At 44.9% G+C, this 18,638-nt stretch overlaps 1 protein-coding gene across 5 annotated transcripts in view; it reads right to left on the bottom strand.

The window, feature by feature from the left end:
• LOC112867010 (solute carrier family 23 member 1-like) overlaps nt 1-18,325 on the bottom strand; it is a 57,019-nt gene extending 38,694 nt beyond the window's left edge. For 3 of the 5 annotated variants that reach the window (XM_086689471.1, XM_086689462.1, XM_025929971.2), the window contains exons 1-3: nt 17,980-18,325; nt 15,471-15,617; nt 4,861-5,018 (exon numbers count right to left, since the gene is read on the bottom strand). In XM_086689471.1, the coding sequence (XP_086545597.1) occupies nt 4,861-5,018; nt 15,471-15,617; nt 17,980-18,021 (347 nt within the window). In that variant the 5' untranslated portion in view covers nt 18,022-18,325. The remainder of the gene's footprint in view (nt 1-4,860; nt 5,019-15,470; nt 15,618-17,979) is intronic. The other 2 variants (XM_086689454.1, XM_086689481.1) reach the window with 2 other exon arrangements.
• Between the last annotated feature and the right edge of the window lie 313 nt (nt 18,326-18,638).

Genomic DNA, 18,638 nt, shown 5'->3' with positions numbered 1-18,638 from the left:
TGGCATTAACATTATTTCATTTCCCAATTTTATTTACCTCTTTCTCTGCATGTTTAATTAAGGTGTAAGTTCAAGTTCTTTGGGCCCTAACTGCTGATTAGTTTGTGTTTCTTATGGAGCCTACCAGAAGGCTAGGCCCAGAGGCACTTTTACTACTGATTATCCCATTGAAACCCGGGGCTTCATCATCTTCTCTGTCAACATCATAGCTGTCCACAACAGAGACAGAAGGGACTTTCAGACATCGAATAGTTGAATTCCTTCATTTTGTTGACGAGAAACTGAGCCTTAAAGAGGGCAGATGATTTGTCTAAGTTCCCATGGTACAGAAGCCAAGACTGGAGTTCCGTCCTCCAGTTTCCAAACTCAGTACTCTTCCATAATTATAATTAATGCCATCTCAGGTTTATGGGCGGGACTCCCCCATCCAGAAGCGCTTTGTGTTTGTAACTCTCCACGGGGCGGGGTGTTCTGGGACCCAGGCAGGTTACCACAAGCTGTCCCTAATCCCACCGCACCATCCCACATTCCCAGAGCCGATCCTAGAAAATAGGGGGGTCTGCTAGATAGACCAGAGCAAACCCTGCACCTCTCTGAGTCCTTGGTCGGGGATTTGGAAGAAGTCTTAGCTCACCGAGATGGTGACAGAAGAAGAGAGAGCAGGGAAATAACCCTCCAAAGCCATGGGCACTGGTCTCCACTCCTCAATAGAGGTTGCAAGAACTTAAGCCTTGGCGTCTCGCCTGGAAATGACTTCCAAAGGAAGCACTTTGGAAAGTGCTTTTGATTTGATTCAGGCAAAAAGGCCATGCCAACAGTGAATATACTCCTCTGAATGTTGTCTGCAGTCAGTCTATCCTGGAAACAACCGGCCAGCCCCATATCCATCTATACCTGTGTGGTTTGATTCAGATAATTGACACTGAATAGATGGATATTAATTTTTCCTATCATGTCACCTTCTATCAATATAGGTCAGCAGAAGCACATTGTAGGAAATGTTTTCCATTTCCCTTCGCGACTCCAGGGCGGGACACAGGCCTGGCACAGATTAGGTCAAAAGGAGATTTAGGGTAAAGGGACCCTCACTTGCCGGGCTCCTTCTCAAGTCCCAGGGGTCCTGCAACGTGTGCTCTAGCCATAGGCCTTTGTCAACTTTGTAAAAGTAAATGGTTTCAGCCACATTTGACCGGCTACTGCCTCTTTGTGCTGCCTCCTCACGGACTCTAAATCTTGCATCAGATGGCATTTGAAAGGTCATAAGCACTCTTAGGATTTGGCCAGGGGAAGCTGAGTCAGGATCAATTTAGTTTGAATGTGGCAGGATAGATTTATGTGGGTTGAGACCACTAAACCACCCATGTTTGTTTGTTTGTTTATTTTTAATTTTTTTTTAATGTTTCTTCATTTTTGAGAGACAGAGAGAGACAGAGCATGAGTGGGGGAGGGGCAGAGAGAGAGGGGGACACAGAATCCGAAGCAGACTCCAGGCTCCGAGCTGTCAGCACAGAGCCCGACGCGGGGCTCGAACCCACCGACCGCGAGATCGTGACCTGAGCTGAAGGCGGACGCTCAACCGACTGAGCCGCCCAGGCATCCCCACCCATGTATATTTAATTTCCTGCTAGCCACCTCAGGGTCATGATTGGGTCTCTCAATACTCCTACCTCCCCTTGTGCCAGCTCACTCTACTTCGTGAAGTTGCACAAACCCGAGGTCACGTTATGTTATGAATGTGTCCTATGGCACCTGACGTACGTGGGCGTTGGAGGAGAAACAAAGGTTGAAATGTAGGGTGCCGGAAGCAAGTCTGTGGAAAACCTGAAAACCACCAGATACGCAAAATCGCCAGAGAAGACGTGAGTCTCACTGATAGGCAGGCAAGATGAAAGTTTTCTCCTATCAAGAATATAGTCGATAGTGTACCACTTACACTTTTAAAGGCAGCATGCATTTTAGACATTTCTGATGGAAATCACGGACAAGAGAATGTCTGTGTTTGTAGGGCACAAATCTATAGCGGTGTTACAGTTTTGTGTGAAAGGATGACCACGCATCTTAACTAGCAGTAGTAACAAACAAATTTGGACCGACCCACGGAAGCGGAATGACTGAATTATCTTTCCTTCTCTTCAGAAAATGTTGATCAAAGAGTACACCACTTTCAGCTCAACGAGAAAGGAGTAGGGGCTCCTGGGTGGCTCAGCCGGTTAAGTATGTGACTCCTGTTATTCAGCTCAGGTCTTGTTCTCGCAGTTTGTGAATTCGAGCCCGACGTCAGGCTCTGCACTGACAGGGCGGAGCCTGCTTGGGTTTCTCTCTTTCTCCCTCTCTCTCCGCCCCTTCCCTGCTCGTGCTCTTTCTCTCGCAGAATAAATAAATAAATAACTTTAAAATAAAATTAAAAAAAAAAGATTGGAAAACTTTGGAATTTGTGACAATTTGTGGTGTTAATCTGCTTTTTAAATGTCGTAATTTGGGGCGCCTGGGTGGCTCAGTCGGCTAAGCGTCCGACTTCAGCTCAGGTCATGATCTCACGTTCGGTGAGTTCGAGCCTCATGTCGGGCTCTGTGCTGACCGCTCAGAGCCTGGAGCCTGTTTTGGATTCTGTGTCTCCCTCTCTCTCTGACCCTCCCCCGTTCATGCTCTGTCTCTGTCTCAAAAATAAATAAATGTTAAAAAAAATTTTTAAAAAATGTCGTAATTTATCATGATTTTTTTTTTCAATGTAATAATATTGTCTCTCATGCAGGATTTTGTACTCATACTTTTGTGTCCTTCTTAAAGGGGACACCGAAAACTGGACATCCTTCAGGCTGAACAAAACTTGGATATGTCCTTGGACTCGATGTTAAATAAATGATAAAGGAAGAAGGCCCACGACTAACAGATCTGGGGTGAGCAGAAGAGGTCTGGAGGACCCGCAGAGAGGGATGTCCTGATCCCTCCTGATAACCTAGAAGGGAGCCACGGTGCAGAGTTCTTTCTGGGAGACAAGCTGGGGCGGGGGTGGTGGTGGAGAATATGAAGAGAGGATGTGTCAAGATGAGGAGGGAAAAGTTCCGAAGACACATTTTCCAGGCCTCGCAATTTTGTCCAGGCCAGCTCCAGAGCCACAGAACCCCATTTTACTCAGGCTAATTTTTGCAACCTACATATGAACATAAAGGACTTGATGGTGTTTGTTTTTATTTATGTATGTATGTATGTATGTATGTATGTATGTATGTATTTATTTATTTATTTATAAAGGTGATTCCACTGATTATAACGATTTTGCTTATCTCAATCTTACTGTCAGGGAGAAAAGGCCATACTATCATCGGCCTTGTTTTCCGGGTACCAAACCACATACACAGTTCAGCGAATCCCTGCTGTCTCGTCTGTTCAGAACAGAACTCTCCTTCCCTGACTCTTTAGGAAGTTTTCCCGAACGAGAGCTGCCATATGTGTTGCCCGGATGGGTGAGAGCTGGGCATCTGGCTTAAGTCGCACCCATCAGAGCTCTTCCCTGGAATTTTAAAATGCGAGGCCAGCCAGAGCAGTCCTCAGCTGCTCTGGGAGACAAGCATGAGGACTGCCAGCAGCCTGCCTCCGGTCCTGTGCGGGAAGCGTGACCGCGACAATGAAGCACAGGCACTGACAGTGTGAGGAAGAGACAGCCCTGCATCCAGACGAGGAATGGAGAGCCCCCTGTACTTAGCCTGCTGTCCCAGGGGGCTCCACTCTCCCTCCTCCGGGAGGCATCTGCGGGGCCAAGGGAATCTGTCCACCTCATGTCTGTGTGCCTCTCCCCTTTGAGACTCAAGAATTCCTCTGCCCAAATGGCCCCGAGCCTCTTCCAGAACCTGCTTGGGCCTCTTCCCCAGGTCTGCCTTGCTGAAGGCAGACCATGATGCAGGTGTACATACCCCTAGGCCTATGGAGGGTGGCCAAGCGTCAGCTATTTGGAGAATCTGGTGTATGTGTGTATGTGCATGTGCATATGTGTGTTGGGGGTGGGTATGCAGCCCACATTCATGAGTGTAAGGACATTTATGATCTGGAGCAAAACTTGACATAAGAAGACAAGGGGGAAGGCCACAGGCTGGGGGTTGGCCCTCCCCATGTGACTAGGTCCCAAAGCAGAACTTAGAACAGTGAAAAAATTTTAAATTCAAACCTGGCCTTCCAGGTAGAATGACCAGAACATATCTTATTTAAGAGTTTGTAGGGGCGCCTGGGTGGCGCAGTCGGTTAAGCGTCCGACTTCAGCCAGGTCACGATCTCGCGGTCCGGGAGTTCGAGCCCCGCGTCAGGCTCTGGGCTGATGGCTCAGAGCCTGGAGCCTGTTTCCGATTCTGTGTCTCCCTCTCTCTCTGCCCCTCCCCCGTTCATGCTCTGTCTCTCTCTGTCCCAAAAATAAATAAACGTTGAAAAAAAAAAAGAGTTTGTAAGTTTGGTTTTAGACATGCAGCGTGTGGGGCTCCATTTGTATCCTTGCCCTGCATCTCGCAAATACCAGGGGCAGGCCTTTGTAGAGACAAGAGGAGAAGAAAAAGTCCCAGTGGCACTTGAGCCCCTGGTTCAATGTGCTCCTGATGCATGGTGTAACCTTGCCTTTCTCTTCCCTTGACCTTATACACCGATAAAGAACAATTTTTTGCCTAAGCCAATCTGGACTTACGGAACTTTCATCAAGAATCCTAGCTAATATGGAAAGTAAGTGTTGGAGCCAGGACCTGAACCCAGGCTCTGATTCCCAGTCCCATGTTCCCTCCATCATGTCCACCTAAACACCTCTGCAGCTGTAAGCCAAGCAAATCTTGCTGATACCCCAGCAGGTAAAAGTCAGAATCCCGGGAAAAGAGTTTTACCTACCTGACTCCAAAAAACACTTGCAGGAGAGTGCAGAAGCCAGAGACGAAGAAAATTGTGCTGATGAGGTAGCTCTGAGTCAGGGGGTCATGCTGCAGACACAGGTCCTTGGCCAGGATGAGTGGCACTGACACGAGCCCCCCCAGGGCCGTGAGGAAGTGCTGTGGGCGGAGCAGAGAGAGTGGACGATTAAGCAGATGCCACGGGTTACCTGATCCCACCCTCATTCATTCTTCCGCCAGAGGAAAGAGCGCTACTCAAGCCGGACCATGAGTGACAGGCAGAGATCCAGAGAAGCAGTAGGAAGTAGGAAGACCAGACAGCAACTAACAGGGACCTAACCAGAGGGTCTGGGGTTCAAGGGCAGAACCCTGGCACTGGGAACCGATATCCTCCATGAGAAACCAAGGCAGGGACACAAAATAGCAGGACATAACAGGAGCCAAGGAAGGGGCCTTAAGAATAAGAAGAAGGCAAGAGGCTCATAAATTAAAACAAGGTACAAGGTGAGGGCAAGACTAATGAGCAGGAAGCCCTGAACACATTCTCCAGATAGATCATATATTAAGTCACAAAAAGTCTTAGCAAATTTCATGAATGAAATCATACCATGGGTCTGAATGGCATGAAACAGGAGGAAAGCCGGAAAATTCACACATTTGTGGAGATTAAGCAATACCCTTCTGAACAACCAACGGGAATAAGAAGAAATCAAAAGAAATCGAAAAATGTCTTGAGACAAACAAAAATGGAAACGCAACATATCAAAACTTATGCAATGTGGCAAAAGCAGTTTGAAGAGCTTATAGCGATAAACACCTAGAAGAAAAATCTCGAACGACTTTACACCTCAAGGAACTAGAACAAGAAGAATAAACTAAGCAGAAAATTAGCAGGAGGGAGGAAGAATTAATGCTATTAAAATTTCCATACTATCCAAAGCCACGTATCGATTCAATGAAATTTGTATCAAAATTTTAATGACATTCCTCACAGAAATAGAAAAAACAATGTCATAATTTGTGTGGAACAACAAGACTTCAAACGGCCAAAGTAATCCTTAAAAAGAAAAACAAGGCTGGAGCCATCCCAATTCCTCATTTCAAACTTTTTTTTTTTCTTTTTAGTTTCTTTATTTTGAGAGAGAGAGAGAGAGAAAGCAGGGTAGAGGAAGAGAGAGAATCCCAAGCAGGCTCTATGCTCAGTGTGGAGCTAGACACGGGGCTAGAACTTACAAACTGTGAGATCATGACCTGAGCTGATATCAAGAGTCAGACGCTCAACCGACTGAGCCACTCAGGCAACCCCCTCATTTCAAATTTTTATACAAAGCTATAGTAATCAAACAGTATGGTACTTGAGAACTGGTTGATATTTTGATATTTTCCTTAGTTTAAAAAGTGAGACAAAAAGGAAATAACAAAAACATACCAGATTTTCATTTTTCAACGACATAAATACACAGCCTCTTTGCTAAATTTTATGGCAGTTTTTGAAAACTGGAGGAACGTTATTTAAAAAAAAAAAAAAAACCCACAGGGGCGCCTGGGTGGCTCAGTCGGTTAAGTGTCCGACTTTGGCTCAGGTCATGATCTCGCGGTTCGTGAGTTCAAGCCCCGCGTTGGGCTCTGTGCTGACAGCTCAGAGCCTGGAGTCTGTTTCAGATTCTGTGTCTCTCTCTTTCTCTCTGACCCTCCCCCGTTCATGCTCTGTCTCTCCCTGTCTCAAAAATAAATAAACGTTAAAAAAAATTTTTTTTTAATAAAAAATAAAAAAACCCCACAAAAAACCAGTATGGTACTGTCATAATTTTTTTCTTAATGTTTATTTATTTTTGAGACAGAGACAGAGCATGAACAGGAGAGGGGCAGAGAGAGAGGGAGGCACAGAAGCTGAAGCAGGCTCCAGGCTCCAAGCTGTCAGAACAGAGCCCGACACGGGGCTTGAACTCACAGACTGTGAGATCATGACCTGAGCCGAAGTCGGACGCTTAACTGACTGAGCCAGCCAGGCGCCCCAGTATGGTACTGTTATAAAAGTAGACAAATAAACCAGTAGAACAGAACTGAGAGCCCAGAAATAACCCCATGCATATATGGTCAACTAATATTTGACAAGCAAGCCAAAAAGCCTCAAGGGGAAAGGATAGTCTCTTCAATAAATGATATTGCGAAATCTGGATAACCACATACAGAAGAATGAAAATGGACTCCTGTCTTGCACCACTCACAAAAAGTAACTCAAAAATGGATTAAGGACTTAAATATAAGGCCTGAAACTGTAAAACTCCTGGAAGAAAACACAATGGAAAAGCTCCTTAACATCGGTCTGGACAAAGATTATTAGCCATGACACCAAAAGCTCAAACAACAGAAGCAAAAATAAACAAGTGGGACTACATCAAACTAAAAAGCTTCTGCGCAGCAAAAGGAACCATCAGCAAAATAAAAAGGCATCCGAGGGGCGCCTGGGTGGCGCAGTTGGTTAAGCGTCCGACTTCAGCCAGGTCACGATCTCGCGGTCCGTGGGTTCGAGCCCCGCGTTGGGCTCTGGGCTGATGGCTCAGAGCCTGGAGCCTGTTTCCGATTCTGTGTCTCCCTCTCTCTCTGCCCCTCCCCCGTTCATGCTCTGTCTCTCTCTCTGTCCCAAAAATAAATAAACGTTGAAAAAAATTAAAAAAAAAAAAAAAAAAGGCATCCGAAGAATAGGAGAAAATACTTGCAGTTTGCAAACCATCTATCTGATAAGGGGGTTAACATCCAAAAAATGTTAACTCATCCAAAAAAGGAACTCATAGAGCTCAATAGCAAAAACCAAACCATCAGATTTAAAGATGGGCAGGAGACTTGGAACTTGGGAAGATGGCTTAGTAGGAGGAGCTCACCCCCTCCCACGCTTACAAGTAGGTATCATCCACATCCAAGTCAATAAACCGGACAGCGATCCAAAGACTGGCAGAACAAACTCCACGACTAAATATGGAGAAGCTGCATCTGAAAGTTTAGGAAGGTCAGAAAGGTGGAGGGAGGCTGCCCACGGGAGGGAGAGAGCTGTGCACACATACAGGGCAGAGAAATGGGCCCTCGCACCAGGGAGCTCACACAGGGAAGACTAATCCCTATATCGTTTGGCTTTAAAAGCCAGAGGGGCTGAATTCGGTGAGTTTGTAAAACCAGGGGGACTTGGAGCCTGGAGCTTTAAAAGTCAGCTGACTCAGCACTGGGCCAGCTGGAAAGGCAGGTGATAGTCGGGTCACTGCCCTTAAAGAGCCAGCAGCCTGCATGGAGAGGCAAGGTAAAAATGGCAGTTTACACAACCTCTGGGGCAAACAGGAGACAGATCTGCTCAAGGTGATTTTGGAGTGTGCCGGGGGACCTTGAAAAGGAGAGAGCTGGCAGGTGCCATTTTCCCCCCCCTCCCCCTCCCCCCAGCATGAACACAGAGCCACCTGCCAGAGGTGGGCTGCACAGACACTCGTAGCCTCAGCTCGGGGCCCAGGACAAATTTTGTTAAAGCCCCGCCCAGTGGTGTTTGCCCCACCCAGTCACAGGTCCCCCCAAACCACCCCCCACCCCCCCGCCCCATTCCCACATGCATGGAACTCAGCCTCACACCCCTTGCCGCCCTGACATGCGGCCCCCAGCCAACAACCACCTCAGTGCTTTGGGGGATCTGGCAAAGGACTAGTAGCCCAATGCAAATTTTCCTAACACCACTGCCCCGTTCCCCAATTCCCTGGCAGGTATGCCCCCTCGGAGCCGGCCTGCCTGGGTCCCACTAACACCACATAGAGGAACTACTGCCCACAACAGGCAGAGAGTCCGTGCAGACGACTGTACTGAAAGGAAAGATGATTCAGATACAACAGCAGGGTGTAAGCAGCACATGCAGGATACTTTCCTGAAGTGCCAGGTTCTGGTGAAGAGGGACACTGCACTGCAGGGCACTCCAGGACCTCCTCTTCATAAAGTCACTACTTTGAAGAGCACAAGTCATAGCTGACTTTCTTGACACAGAGAAACAGACACAGAGAGGGCAGAAAAATGGGGAGACAGAGAAATTTATCCCAAATGAAAGAACGGGACAGGGCCATGGCCAGAGACCTAAAGAAATGGAAATATAAGCAAATATAAATAACCTGCCTGATAGAGAATTTAAAGCAATGATCACAAAGACACTCACCGGACTTAACAAAAAAAAAAGAGTGGAAGACAGGAGTGAGACCCTTAACACAGAGATAAGGAATAACACAGCAGAGATAAAGGGCTCGATAAACCAAATGAAAAACACGCTTGATGGAATGAATAACAGGATGGCAGAAGCAGAGTAACAAGTTAGTAACCTAAAAGAAAGTAATGGAAAGTAATCAAGCTGAACAAAAGAGAGAAAAAAAAATTGCACAAAATGAGAATACACTTAGGGAACTCAGTGACTCCATCAAACATAATAACATTTGTATTATAGGAGTCCCAGAAGAAGAAGAGAGAGAAAGGGGGGCAGAAAATTTATTTGAAGAAATAAGAGCTGAAAACTTTCCTAATCTGAGGAAGGAAACAGATATCCAGATCCAGGAGGCACAGAGAACTCCCAACAAAATCAACAAAAGCAGACCCACACCAAGACATATTGTAATTAAACTTGCAAAATATAGTGATAAAGGAAATATCTTAAAAGCAGCAAGACGAAGCAGCAAAAGAAGTCATTAACTTACAAGGGAAAACCCATAAGGCTAGCAGGAGATTTTTCAACAGAAATTTTGCAAACCAGAAGGAAGTGACATGATATATTTAAAGTGCTGAATGGGAAAAATCTGAAGCCCAGAATACTCTGTCCAGCAAGGCTATCATTCAGAATAGAAGGAGAGATAAAAAGTTTCCCGGACAAACAAAAACTAAAGGAGTTTGTAAATCACTAAACCAGCCCTGCAAGAAATATTAAAGGAGACTCTCTGAGTGGAAAGGAGAGATCAAAAGTGACAGTATAGGGGCGCCTGGGTGGCGCAGTCGGTTAAGCATCCGACTTCAGCTCAGGTCACGATCTTGCGGTCCGTGAGTTCGAGCCCCGCGTCGGGCTCTGGGCTGATGGCTCAGAGCCTGGAGCCTGTTTCCGATTCTGTGTCTCCCTCTCTCTCTGCCCCTCCCCCGTTCATGCTCTGTCTCTCTCTGTCTCAAAAATAAATAAACGTTAAAAAAATTTTTTTTAAAGTGACAGTATAAAGGTAGGAAACACAAAAGCAGTAAAAATGAATATTTCTGTAAAAAATCAGTTAAGGAACCCCCACCCACAAAAATATAAAGTATAATAACATACACTTAAAATGTGGGAGAGGAGAGAAGAAAAGAATGGGTTCAAACTTAACTATCAACTTAATAGAGACTGCTATATGCAGAAGTTATATACAAACCTAATGGCAACCATATATCAAAAGCCATTAATAAACATGAAAAGAATAAAGAGAAATAAGTCCCAATATACCACTAAAGAAAATCAGCAAAAGATGACAGAGAGAAAGACAAGAAAGGATCAGAGAAAACTTTCAGAAACAACCACAAAACAAGTGATAAAATGTCAATAAACACATATGTATCAATAATTACTTTGAAGCTTCTGCACAGCGAAGGAAACAATCAGCAAAACTAAAAGGCAACTGACAGAATGGGAGAAGATATTTGCAAAGGACATACCAGATAAAGCGTTAGTATCCAAAATCTGTAAAGAACTTATGAAATTCAACACCTAAAAAATAAATAATCCAGTGAAGAAATGGGCAAAATACATGAATAGACACTTCTCCAAAGAAGACATCAGATGGCCAACCGACACATGAAAAAATGCTCAACATCATTCATCATCAGGGAAATACAAATCAAAACCACAATGAGATACCACCTCACACCAGTCAGAATGGCTAACATGAACAACTCAGGCAACAACCGATGTTGGCGAGGATTCAGAGAAAGAGGATTTCTTTGGCACTGCTGGTGGGAATGCAAACTGGTGCAGCCACTCTGGAAAACAGTATGGAGGTTCTTCAAAAAATTAAAAATAGAACTACCCTATGACCCAGCAATTGCACTACTAGGTATTTATCCTAGGGATACATGCCACTGTTTCGAAGGGGCACATACACCCCAATGTTTATAGCAGCACTATCGACAATAGTGAAAATGTGAAAAGAGCCCAAATGTCCATCGACAGATGAATGGATAAAGAAGATGTGGTATATATAGCTAATGGAGTATTACTTGGCAATCAAAAAGAATGAAATCTTGTTATTTGCAACCATGTGGATGGAACTAGAGGGTATTATGCTAAGCCAAATTAGTCAGGCAGAGAAAGACAAATAGCATGTGACTTCACTCATATGTGGAATTTAAGATACAAAACAGATGAACATAAGGGAAGGGAAGCAAAAATAATACAAAAACAGGGAAGGGGATAAAACATAAGAGACTCTTAAATATAGAGAACAAACAGGGTTGCTGGAGGGGTTGTCGGTGGCGGATGGGCTAAATGGGTACGGGGCATTAAGGAGGACACTTGTTGGGATGAACACTGGGTGTTATACACAGGGGATGAATCACTGGAATCTATTACTGAAATCATTATTGCACTATACACTAACTAACTTGGATGTAAATTAAAAAATAAAAAAATATAAAGAAACAAACAAACATTATAAAATTAAAAAAAAATACTTTGAATGCAAATGGACTAAATAGTTCAATCAAAAGGCCTAGGGCAACAGAATGAATTAAAAAACAAGACCCATCTATATGTTACCTATAAGAGACTCATTTTAGACCTAGAGACACTTGCAGATTGAAAGTGAGGGGATGGAGAAATAGCTATCATGCAAATGGATGTCAAAAGAAACTCAGAGTATCAATACTTATTTCAGACAAAATCGACTTTAAAACAAAGACTGTAGCAAGACACAAAGAAGGACACTATATAATAATAAAGGGGACAATCCAACAAGGAGTTGCAACAATTGTAAATATTTATGCACCCAACATAGAAACTCCCAAATAAATAAAAACAGTTAATAGCAAATATAAAGGAACTAATCAGTAATTATACAATAATAGTAAGGGACTTTTACACCCCACTTATATCAATAAACAGATCATCTAAACCGAAAATCCACAAGGAAACAATGGCTTTCAATGACACACTGGAACAGATGGATTTAACAGATATATTCAGAACATTCCATCCTAAAACAGCAGAATATACATTTCTTCAAGTGCACACAGAACATTTTCCAGAATAGATCAGACATCAGCCCACACAGCAAGCCTCAAATTCAAGAAGATCCAAGTCTTACTATTCATGTTTTCTGATCACAATGCTATGAAACTAGAAGTCAACCACAAGAAAAAATCTGGAAAGATCACAAATACATGGAAGTTAAATAACATGCTACTAAACAGTGAATGGGGCAACCAGGAAATAAAAGAAACAAATGAAAATAAAAACAACAATCCAAAACCTTTGGGATTCAGCAAAAACGGTTCTAAGAGGGAAGTATATAGCAATACAAGCCTACCTTAAGTAGCAAGAAAAATCTCAAATGGATAACCTAAACTAACCCCTAAAGGAGCTAGAAAAAGAACAACAAACAAAACCTAAAACCAGCAGAAAAAAGGTAATAATAAAGATTAGAGCAGAAATAAATGACAAACTAAAAAACAAAAACAAAAACAAAAAACAATAGAAAAGATCAACGAAACCAGCAGCTGGTTCTTTGAAAAAAAAATCAATAAAATTGATAAACTTCAGGCCAGGTTGATCAAAAAGAAAAGAGAAAGGTCTCAAATAAATAAAATCACAGATGAGAGAGGAGAAATAACAGCCAACATTACAGAAATACAAATAATTGTAACAGAATATTATGAAAAACTATGTGCCAACAAATTGGACAACCTGGAAGAAATGGATAGATTCCTAGAAACATATAAAATACCAAAACTGAAACTGGGAAGAAATAGAAAATTTGAACAGGCTGATAACCAGCAAAGAGATTGAATTAGTAACCAAAAAACTTCCAACAAACAAGTCTAGGGCCAGATGGCTTCACAGGTAAATGCCATCAAACATAAAAAGAGGAGTTAATAGCTGTTATTCTTTATTCCAAAATTAGAAAAGGAAGGAAAACCTCCAAATTCATTCTATGAGGCCAGCATTATCCTGACACCAAAACCTGATAAAGACACCACTAAAAAAGAGAACTGCAGGCCAATATGAATATAGATGCAAAAATCTTCAATAAAATACTAGGACACCAAATTCAACAATACATTTAAAAAATCATTCAGCATGCTCAAAGTGGGATTTATTCCTGGGTTGCAATGGTGGTTCAATACTCTCAAATCAATCAATGCAATATATCGCATCAGTAAAATAAAGGATAAGAACTATATGATCATTTCAGTAGATGCAGAAAAAGCATTTGACAAAGTACAACATCCGTTCATGATAAAAACCCTCAACAAAGTAGGTTTGGAGGCAATATATAAATCTCAACATAACAAAGGCCACATAAGAAAAACCCACAGCTAACATCATCCTCAATGGAGAAAAAATGGAGAGCTCTCCACCTAAGGTCAGGAACAAGACAAGGATGTCCACTGTCATCAGTTTTATTCAACATACTGCTGGAAGTCCTAGCCTCAGCAATCCCACAGCAAAAAGAAATAAAAGGCATCCAAATTGGCAAGGAAGAGATAAAACTTTCACGATCTGCAGATGACATGATACTATATAAAGAAAATCTGAAAGACTCCATCAAAAAACTGCTAGAATTGATATATGAATTCAGTGAAGTCACAGAATACAAAACCAATGTACAGAAATCTGTTGCATTTCTATACACCAATAATGAAGGAGCAGAAAGAGAAATTAAGAAGACAATCCCATTTACAATTGCACCCAAAGTAGTAAGATACCTAGGAATAAATCTAACCAAAGAGGTGAAAGACCTGTACCCTGGAAACTATAAAACACGGAAACATGGAAAGACGTTCCATGCTCATGGACTGGAAGAACAGGCATTTGTTAAAATGTCCATGCCACCCAAAGCAATCTAAACATTCAGCGAGATCCCCATCAAAATAGCAGTCGCATTTTCACAGAGCTAGAACAAACAATCCTAAAATTTGCACGGAACCACAAAAGACCCCCCCCCCCAAATAACCAAAGCAATTTTGAAAAAACAAAGCAAAGCTGGAGGCATCACAATTCCAGACTTCATGTTATGTTGCAAAGTTGTAGTGATCAAAACAGTATGGTACTGGCACAAAAACAGACACACAGATCAATAGAACAGAATTGAAAATCCAGAAATGGACCCACAACTATATGATCAATTAATCTTTGACAAAGCTGGAAAGACCATCCAATGGGAAAAAGACAGTCTCTTCAACGAATGGTGTTGGGGAAACTGGACGGCAGCCTTTGGCTTTCTTAAATTCCTTACAGTTTTCTGAGTCAGGGAATATAGATCTACATTATCTATATTATCTATTTCATTGGCTCATAATAATGTTTTTAAAACAGTATGGTATTTACTTTTCTTATTTTGTAGAAAAGCATAAATATGTAAAGAAGTGTAACCCATCTCTAATATTCCACATTGAACAGTTTGTAAAATTAAAAGAGACACATCCATGTCACAAAAAGCTACAAAATAAAAGGTGACAGGGGAAAGCCACCTCCCCTTTCCTAGCTCTTCTTCCCAAAGCTAAATCCCTTTATGAGTTTCTTATGAGTCCTTCAAACCCCCAAATCACTGCATATACTTATTTCTGTCTTTCCACCTCTTTGTTTTTAACACACACACACACACACACACACACACACACACACACACACTCTAACACTCTATACAGTGTTACTTTGATTTTTTCACTTACTATATATTGGGGCACATTCTCTAACTGCAAGATAAATATATATCTTTCTCTTTTCTCTTCTCTGCGTAAAAAAGTCATTTGCTAAGATGTGTCACAATTTGTTAACCAGTCTTTTTGAAGGATATTTTGGTGTTGTTTCTAGGGTTTTGTTTATTGGTTTGTTGTGTGGTGTGAAGTTACTATTACCAATAATGCTACGAGAACATCTTTGCATTTATCTTAGCAAGTCCTGCCAATATATCCAGAGAAATTCTTCAGCACTGAGGACTGGGTTAAAGGGTATATGATCTACACCGGATTGTCATCCAGAAAGGCTGCATCAAATAATATTCCAACGGAAGGGTTTGAGAGTACCGGTTTCCCCAAATTCGCCAAGCATTGGTTATCAAATTTTTTAGCTGTTGCAAATGAAATAAACTGGAATTGGTATCTTGAAGAGAAAAATGACACAGCGTCCTTGATGGGACCTCTCAGCTTAGCACGAGGGAGAATCTTCCCCTAATTCCTCACCCCCATCCCCAACACCTGAGAGAAAGAGACCCGAGGAGTTCTGGGTTCCCCTGGAGGTCACCTGTGTGGAAGACAAGGACACCAGCGCCTGAAGTTGTGGATCTTGACTGATTTGACCGGGGCGTGTACTGATGTCGCTTTGGAGGCAGAGCCTCTTCGGACGCAGTGCCTGCTGGGTGGCGTTACCTGGATTCCCATGAGGATGCAGAGATACCATGGTGGGACCTCCAAGATGCTATAGACCAGGTTGTTGCTGCTGGGGCTCCTGGACTGCCCCCCCTTCTTCCTGTTTGGGCCCTCAGTGTGACAGTTGAGCACATTGTCTTCTCTCTGCTGGGAACATGAGAAGGGCACAGAAAGGCATTTTTTTTAGAGAGAGAGAGAGAGATAGGGAAGGAGGGAGGGAGGGAGGATCTTAAGCAGGCTTCATGTCAGCACAGAGCCCGACATGGGGCTCGATCTCACAACCATGAGATCATGACCTGAGCCCAAATCAAGAGTCGGATGCCTAACTGCCCCAGCCACCCAGGTGTCCCACATCAGGGCATTTTAGGAGGAATCAGTGGACTTCCTGATTTCAAGTGGAGAGCTGGACGGCCTGCAGGAGGCACTGGGACAGCGATAACGGTGGGCCTGCTTGGGATTTCTAGGTCCAGACTCAAAAGACCAGTGATTTTCTACATTATACATCTTCAGTAGGGCCTGCATGTGAAGTCTGGGACCACGCGAGGGGAGTGGGCGCGTTGCCTGAAGCCCCGGCAGAGAAGCAGCTTTGTGGAGGAGAGGTGGGGTTCAACTCCAAGGTCAGAAAATGGGCAGATTTCCCTCCCAGACAGGGAAATGGGGATCCTGACCCCGAATGGTGTCGCTGCCCTCCTAGGTGCTGTGTTTACATCTGCCGAAGCTCTCATCTCAGCCTGTTTCTGTAGCAGTCAGTTACCTGATCCATCCCTTCTGCTGGGCTGTGAGCTCCTAGAATGCACCAACTGTGCCTTACCCTTCTGTGGCGTCCCCGCTTCGAGAGCAGCCAGCGCTCGTGTTCAGTATAGACCCAATGAACGGACGGAACGTGCAAATGTGAGAGAGTGCAATGCCACCTCCTGCAGCTGCCGGGACTCCGGTGCAGGGACAGCAAGAGCCGGAGGTGGAGTCCCCGGGGGGGGGGGGGGGGTGGGGGGGGCAGATGGATCCCTTGCCCCTCCGGCTCCACTCATACCCCCCACAGCTTCCGTTCCCCCACCTGGCCCTCCAGGTGTGTTTCCTAACACTCCCGATTTACGCGGCTCCGACCAATGGGGTTGTCCAGGTGTCTCCGAATGTGGCCTCGGTTATCCTGCATCAGTGCCTTAGCTTACCCTGTGCCCCCAACTTGAGCCCCTGCTTCTCCTACCCACTCCCTGATGGCAAGAGCCCCATGCCTCCTCCCCTCCACGTCTCCCGACCTCCTCCACCCGTATGATTTTTTCTCCCGGGAACTCCCAGCGCGCTGCGCCTCTCTGTTACATAATGTACCATTTTCTCTCTAGTTCTAGAAACATTTCTGTGCACCCTGCCTTCCCCTAGCTGGGCCACAAGCTTCTCCCTGTTAACATGCCTAGAAGTTTCTAGCAGAGCAACCTGCAATGTGAAACCAAAAACATCCTAGAAAAATGGGTGCTGATAAAGAAGGGAAGACAGGCCACTGAAGAGAGGGGTGGGTACATGCCCAGACCGGCCGCTCCCCAGAGACCCTCCAGGAAGCCAAAATGTGGGAGTCTTCGATTTCTTTCCCAAGGTGTTTGTTTTGTTTGCCTGACGTAGAGGCAGAAAGAACTCTGAAGAGAAATGAAGAGAGTCCTCTCAGGTGCCTCCCATGATTTTCCAGAAGAGACGGCCAGGGCCTCTTCCCCAGAAGGCTGAGCAGCAGCGGGCAGGGGTCTGGCAGCTCTCAGAGCCCAGCCGAGGTTCACGGGGGACACCGGTCCCACAGGCACCCTGGGCTGCAGCCCTAGCGGGGCACAGAGGGGCTCTCTCCGCCTGTGGTGGCCACTGGCGAGGTCAGAGCGTCTCCACTGGGTTCACCCTGTTATTTTTAGGTGGTCAAAAATCGGTCAGAAGGGTGGTGGGGTCAGGGCTCGAGGCCCTGCCAGAGAAGCCTCCAGAGGCTTCTCTCTGCTTCTCTGGGCCTCGGGTTCCTCACCTGGGAACAGAAGCGCCTGCATCATTGGCTCGGAAGGAAGAAAATAAAGCACGTTAAATGCCGGGGGGCGGGGGGGGGGGGGGGGCGTATCCGTTGTTTGGTAAATATTAGTTCTCTCTCTCTGCTGACCTCTCTCTTTCCCTTGCTTTGTTGCAGAAAGTCCTTCTGTCCAAAGAAATTGTAACACTGAGAAACCTCGCAAAACAAAAACATTTAGATCCAGCAGAGACCAACCCGTGAATAAAGGTAAAACCTCCTCCACCTCCTCCTCGTGGCTTTCGAATTTATTCACAGAGTTTAGCCCTCTGGCAGGAATCTTTGCCGCACGACGGCCAGGCTGGGAGCGGCACACCTGTCTAGTAATCTAAACTCTGGTCTAGGATGTGAGCCACCGTCCTGGGCAGGCGGCATAATGATTGAGGACACTGGGACTCCCCCTGGACACCCCCTCCAGGCCTCCTTCTTCCTTTCTGCCCCTCCCCCTTAGCTTGCCCCCTCTCTTTTTGGGGCACTCACCAAGGCTTGCGAAGGCTCACAGCTGGTGATGGCAGAGGTCATGGCAACCTGGGGTCAGCTCCTTTTGGCCTCCTCTCGGGATGAAAACAGAGTGAAGCTGCTCCAGTTGGAAGAGATTAACGTCTCGCTGCTCGCCAAAATAGCAAGGGAGGGAGAAAGACAGGGATCCTGGGCCGGCTCCGGGCAGGGTGGGGCTTCCAGACTTTCCCTCCTGCCCCCTCCAATCGCCACAGGAGATCAAGGTGCATTCAAGTGCAGCCAATGTTTCATAATTAAGTTTGAGTAAGTGCAGAGAAGTTAATGATCCTCTATGGCACTACAGGAGACAAACTGGGCACGGCCTTTCGGGGAGCGGCATGACCACATTTTCTGGAAGTCTGATTCTAGGAGGTGGGGGCGGGGGGGGTTGGTGAGGGTGAGGCTCTGGGCTGAACACAACGGCTTTGCAGTTTTTGAATGTTGGTTCTTGGTGACTAGTTGAACCGGAATGGAGAGCATTTGAAAAGATAAGTTCAACCAGCCTGGCCTCTGATGATATCATCACAAAACAAAGGGCATTACTGTGGATCCAGGAGAAACTGCTAAGGTGCGTTGGGGGAGCGAAGCCCTTGGGTGAGAACCTGAGAAATGTGTTTCTAATCCTTAGGTGTTTGTCTTCC

This window comes from Puma concolor, chromosome A2, assembly GCF_028749965.1.
Source record: "Puma concolor isolate L17-30 chromosome A2, mPumCon1.1.hap2, whole genome shotgun sequence".
In the NCBI taxonomy this organism is placed as follows: domain Eukaryota; kingdom Metazoa; phylum Chordata; class Mammalia; order Carnivora; family Felidae; genus Puma; species Puma concolor.
The sequence above is the reverse complement of the archived record's forward strand: the minus strand, read 5'-3'. Positions and strand labels throughout refer to the sequence as shown.